The following is a 6,492-nucleotide window of genomic DNA, read 5'->3' as shown; positions in this document are numbered from 1 at the left end:
TTGGACAATTCGAACACACAACCTCATTTATAATGGCACAGAAAAATGTTAATTGTATTTAACATGCGGTCAACAATAGAAAGTGAATTTCTTCCAGTCTCGTTCGAGGTCGTTGAACAACTTGTAATCCTATTAAAAACCATAGTCTAATCGGACGGTGATACTGGAGTTGCGAATTCAAAGATAGCTTTACCTTCTTCGAAAGAAGAAACAATAAGTTTTCTTAAAAGCACAAGCCACATCTCTCTCGTTTATTTTCCTCAGGCTAGTCCCTTTCATGTGTTTCCAACTCTCTATTCCATTGATAGATTGGATTAATTTATCTTCAATCCGAATTCTATCCGACGGCATATTGAACCCATTCAAATGTAGGTGGAGAAGGTGAGTTTTGAACTTTTGAATCCGAAAAGCCATATAAAATCTAACCTGTTGGGTTTCTTGGAGGGAGTTTGGTGAACTTCTGAAGGAAATTTCACTCATGAGGTGTCATGATAATCATACAGACCCCATGTGGAATAGGAGATATGTATAACTAGTTAAAGTAAAATATAGTCTCAAATATTTCATTGCTTAGAAATGTCAAAACTCCATGGCGGTCACCAACATTTCAACCTACCTTGCCAGGAAGGAAGAAAAGAGCAAATGTATGTTGGGGTGCAATTAATGCAGCCGGTGTGAGAACCAAATGACCTGGTCAACCTTTCCCCACATCTTTTATTACAATAGAGTCTTTCCTTATTTCTTCTCCTTCCTATATATCTGTGCAACAAGCAACACTATCATCTCCAAAAGAAACCCAAAAAGGAGGAAAGATGGTTCTGCTTAAGGTTGCAGACTGGGTCTTGTGCCAACTCTTGGGAAATTCATTATATAGGGCTGCTAGGAAGATAGGGAAATATGGGTCCTTCTTTAGGAACCCTTCTCTTAGATCACACCAATCTTCCATTTACCCTAGTGTAAGCAAGTGCCCCACAGAACGTAGGGAAACCAAGACTTTGGTTTGTGACTTTCATGGCACTTTGTTAAGATCCACATCTTTTTTTCCTTACTTCATGTTGCTTGCCTTTGAAGGGGGTTGCATTTTTAGAGCCTTCCTGTTGCTTTTAGCATGTCCCTTTTTGTGGGTTTTGGATGATGAGCTTGGGTTGAGGGTCATGATCTTTATTTCCTTTTGTGGCCTTAGGTTGAAGGATGTGGAGAGTGTTGGAAGGGCAGTTTTACCCAAGTTTTTTCTTGAGAATCTCAACCTTCAGGCCTATGAATTGTTGGCTTCAACAGGGAGTAGGGTTGTTTTCACAAGTGTTCCTAGAGTGATGGTTGAAGGGTTTCTAAAGGAGTATTTGAAGGTGGATAATGTTGTTGGGACTGAATTGCAGATGGTTCATGGCTACTTCACAGGTTTTCTCACTTCTGGTCTGCTTGTGAAGCACAAGGCTGTAAAGGAACTCTTTGGAGAGAGCAAACCTGACATTGGCCTTGGAGGCAGCAGTCTTCATGACCAACTCTTCATCTCCCTATGCAAGGTATGCTTACCTAATTCAACCATAAACTAAACAAGGGAAAAAGGCAGAGGAATTTTCTTCATGGTTTTAATGATTTGATTTCATGCATGAGAAGCCCATTTCTACATTCATGCAAAACCTCAGGGTTTTCATATTATTATATCATTTTTATTTTATGTCAATGAGTATAGTTTATGCATGCATGACACATTCCCATTTCTTACACATTCTTAACAGATACCGTGACATGTTTATGACAGGAAGCTTACGTGGTGAACAAGGAAGACAGAAAGAGCAGTGCAAACTCTGTGATGCCAAGAGAGAAATACCCAAAACCTTTGGTATTTCATGATGGGAGACTAGCTTTCTTGCCCACACCCTTGGCCACCTTATGCATGTTTTTATGGCTTCCTCTAGGGATTTTTCTAGCCATCTTTAGATTGCTTGTGGGGATCCTTCTCCCTTACAAGATTGCCCTTGATGTAGGAGCTTGGAGTGGTGTAAGCGTGCGATGCAAGGGGTTGTTTAACTCATCAGAACCAGGTAACAAAAAGGGGGTTCTCTATGTCTGTTCTCATAGAACTCTCTTGGATCCTGTATTTTTAAGTACAACAATTGGAAAACCAGTGACTGCAGTCACTTACAGCCTAAGCAAAGTATCAGAGCTTATTGCACCCATAAGAACTGTTAGACTGACCAGAGACAGAGAGCAAGATGGAAAAGCCATGCAAAAGTTGCTGAGTGAAGGGGACTTGGTAGTTTGCCCTGAAGGAACCACATGTAGGGAGCCATATCTTTTGAGGTTTAGTTCTTTATTTGCTGAGTTAGCTGATGAGATTATTCCTGTGGCAATGAATACTCATGTGAACATGTTCTATGGGACTACAGCTAGTGGGTTCAAGTGCTTAGACCCTATTTTCTTCTTGATGAACCCAACTCCTAGGTATGCTTTGCACTTCCTTGGGAAGGTGCCCAGAGAGCTAACATGCGCCGGGGGGAGGTCCAGCTGTGAGGTTGCAAACCATATACAGAGACAGATGGCTGATGCTTTGGGATTTGAATGTACAACACTTACTAGGAGAGACAAGTATATGATGCTTGCAGGAAATGAAGGGGTGGTGCAGAGTAAGAGAGAGAAGTTCAATAATAATAAGGATAATGATAGTAGAAAATTATAATAAAATAAGAATTGGTGCCTGATAGAGAATGAGAGAGCAGACCCACTTCTTTTTTACTGTAATAATTTTTATTTCTATGTTCATTTTTTGTTGCTGTAAAAGATGAAGATGTATAAGCTAATCTATAAATATATACCTCTCTGCTTATTTTTAAATTTATTTTTTATGTTGCTTTTGGGCATGTATTGGCTTTTGTAGAAGAGGAGAAAGGGCTTTTAGTTCCAAAACATGGGAGTTTAAATAAGAAATGCTTGGTGTTGGTCTAAAATGGGGAGTGCCTTTTTATTTTTTTACTCTTACTGCATTATTTTGCTTTCATTTTCATTGTGATGTGTGGGTTTCTATGGAATGCCAAGAATCTTAGCTTGGCATTAAATGATACATTAATTCTTACATTCAATCCCCTTGTGGGTCGCTGTTGAAAACATAATTAACTCTCTCTCTCCTCTCTCTTATTTGATATCATATATAGTACGGCCCCCAGCTGTACATATAGTACACGGGACTTGCTAGCAAATTTCGCCAGAAACCATTTCGCAGCTGGCTTTTGCATGTGAGAACAGCTGGCTTTTGCATGTGAGAACAGCTGTTCTCACATGCAAAAGCCAGCCGCAAAATCCCATAGCATAGGTTTAACTAGTGCCAAACTTTTTAGATATACTGTAGCGAACACTTTGGTTAAGATGCACTGGTGCTAGAAACAGCCATATTGCCTAAAATCATTGCCATTTCTATAGCAACTCATGTTACTATTTTAACTCTTCTCTGAAAACTTTCCATAAGTATAAGATACATTTCAACTGGACTTGTATCTCATGAGAGTGTAAGAAATGACCCTACTGTCTGTACCAATCGCGTGTATTAGTGCCAGCACTTCTCGCATGCAATCACTCTGAAATTTCTTCAAATTTGGCATGCCATACGACCATGGTTTTAAATTTTGACCGAAACCGAAATCCAGTATAACCGAAATGTTACAGGATTTGGCCTAAATTTAGATTTTGGTGAGGGCCGAAATGCATACCAAAATCGAAATTTAAAACCATGGATACGACAGGACATGATGGTGAACACATTAACAAGGATTCATTCCCAATGCTTGCTCCTTGAAAGGGTAACACGAAATAATTAAAAAACAAAAGAAAAATAACATGGCTGATATTAATAATAACACATGGGGAAAATGTGTACAGAATGGGCTTACACGCATTGCTTTTATACGGGTCTTTTGACGGCTAGAAAGATTTGGCCCCTTTGGAATATGATAAAAACAATAGGGGAATGTAAATGATATCGGTACACCTAGATTTAGTTAATGGCACTCCTCCTTTATTTTAAACTTGTGAGATGAACTGATGCACAAAATCCTATCAACAACTAATTAAACATTGCCATTTGCAAGGGCGCTCTACAGTTTAGCATTCTCAACAAATAAGACTTTCTCTTCTCCTTTTAATGATCATTGCATCTTCTATGCATTAATAAAATTAGGAGAACTCACAAGAAAACTATCTTTTTGAGGTAGGATTGAAATGAAGTCAAATAAATTTTTATTTTTTATTTTTATTTTTTATTTTAAGGATTGAAAAGTGAGCGTACTCGGTCGAGTAGATAAGCTATCTATTCGGTCGGTTAAAAACAGTGAGGGCCCATATTTTTTGTGTGATCCAAACCTTTCATTTGAAAGGTCCTTATCTAGATAGGGTGTCCACAAAAACCAGCCCCATCGGATCATCCTAAGTCATCCAACAATAGAGGGAAAATGGGTAAATGTGTGAATAAACTGTGTCTGTCCATTTTTCTCCATTTCCCTCCACATTTGGATGGATTAGGAGGATCCTATGGGGCTGATTTTTTGTGGACACCCTATCTAGGTAAAGACCTTCAAATAAATGGTTTTGATCACACAAAAAAGATGTGGGCCCGCACTTTTTTAGCTGACCTTATCTACTCGACCGAGTATGCTCACTTTTCTGATAACTAAAAGGATGTGAAAACATCATTCCCTTTACCATGTTTGGATTGCAAGAAAAAAAAATTTATGGAAAAAAATTTCTTAGTAAAAAAATTTCTTAGTAAAAAAATTTCTTTCCAAAATTTAGAGAAAATCTAGAAATGGAAAAATAGGATATTATCATGGAAAAATTATTAAAAAAATGCAAAGTTTTGTCTAAATTGTGAATAAAGGGTAGTGATTTGAAATTTATAAAAAATGTGTTGTCAGGTGAGAGAAGATGACTTTTATGACCAATATACCCCTCCTACCTCTTTTTTCTTTTTACCTTTTTGCATCTATCCCTATGCACTTGTTACCTTCTCACCTACCACCTTCTTCTTCCTCAAGACTTTTCTAACGTGGAAAACTCCATGGAAGGGTTTTGAAAGTTGCCATTTACAACAGGTTTGGTATTCATGAGGGTTTATTCATGATAAACTTATCAAAGCAGTGTTACAAAATGCAAAGAAAATGAATTTTAAGCCTAAAATTGAATTTTGTTGTTTTTCCCATTTTCAAGATAAATCCATTTTCTTTGCATTTTTTGGATTCCAAAACATCAAAACCAAGTTTCAATTTATGGTTGTCTGCATGACACTAAGATCACAATGTATATCTCTATTATCCTTAGAATTAGTACTCAATTTGAAAATAAAAATCTTTGGAACTATCCATATTCTACTGGCTTCCGTCGGAAGTCCGAACAAAACTTCGGACTTCCGAATGGAAGCCAGTATATAACCAAAATACTGATTCCATTCCGAACAAACCTTCGGACTTCCGACGGAAGACAGTCGGACTTTGTAGTTTGGTAATTGTCATATGTTAGTGCATCTTTTGGTATTTTTTCGTAATTTTACTACTTTGCTTCCATTTTTTCGTAATTTTTCATTTAAAACTTAGACTTCCGCCACAAATCCGTAATGATTACTATTTTTTGCAATTATGTTTTTGCTAGCCACCTTTGCACCCCCAATCTTTGCATCAAAGGATGGGCCACAAGCCGAGAAGTTGCCTCGGCGAAGGTGGCTAGCAAATTCCTATACAAAAAAGGGAAATGTTATCCACACTATTGTATTTTGATGGGGGCACTCCTCACTTAATTAAAAGTACGGTATGGCCCCCCCCATAGGATGATCCAAAGCGTCCATTAGATGGGCACAGCCTAAATAGGTTGTGTCTGAAAAATCATTTCCATAGGTTGATCCAAACCCTCCGATCTATAGAGGGTTAGGACCAACCCTCTAACATTCTGATTAGAGGGTTAGGATCAACCTACGGAAATGCTTCTTGGGGCACAACCTATTTAGGCTGTGGCCAATCTAATGGAAGGTTTATATCATCCTATGGTGCGGGCCATACCGTACTTTTAATAAAGTGGGGAGTGTCCTCATCAAAATACGGTAATGCGGATAACATTTCCCAAAAACATCTTAAAAAATATGGTAAAAATCCAGGTGACCCGCGGGTCGACCCGGCGTGGGAACCACATTTTCTACCCCGGAACCACTGGGGAACCACATTTTATACCCTAGAACCACTAGGGAACCACATTTTATACCCCGGAACCACTAGGGAACCACATTTTATACCCCGGAATTACTAGGGAACCACATTTTATACCCTGGAACCACTAGGAAACCAGATTTTCTACCCTGCAACCACTATGGAACCACATTTTATACATCGGAACCACTAGGGAACCACATTTTATATCCCGGAACCACTAGGGAACCGCACTTTATACGTCGGAACTACTATGGAACCACATTTTCTACTCCGAAACTACTAGGGAATAACATTTTATACCTCGGAA

General features: G+C 38.5%; 1 protein-coding gene across 1 annotated transcript; it reads left to right on the top strand.

Moving 5' to 3' along the window:
- Positions 1 to 661: 661 nt before the first annotated feature.
- Positions 662 to 2,839, top strand: GPAT1 (glycerol-3-phosphate acyltransferase 1). Its single transcript, XM_077373479.1, has 2 exons — positions 662 to 1,523; positions 1,763 to 2,839. Exons 1-2 carry the CDS (start codon positions 813 to 815, stop codon positions 2,678 to 2,680), a joined length of 1,629 nt encoding a protein of 542 aa, XP_077229594.1. The 5' UTR covers positions 662 to 812; the 3' UTR covers positions 2,681 to 2,839.
- The last annotated feature ends 3,653 nt before the right edge of the window (positions 2,840 to 6,492 follow it).

This window comes from Tasmannia lanceolata, unplaced genomic scaffold (genome assembly GCF_043159265.1).
Source record: "Tasmannia lanceolata isolate RefF3 unplaced genomic scaffold, GAP_Taslan_0.1 ptg000037l, whole genome shotgun sequence".
In the NCBI taxonomy this organism is placed as follows: domain Eukaryota; kingdom Viridiplantae; phylum Streptophyta; class Magnoliopsida; order Canellales; family Winteraceae; genus Tasmannia; species Tasmannia lanceolata.
Note: the sequence above shows the minus strand (reverse complement) of the source record. Positions and strands in the feature narration are given on the sequence as shown.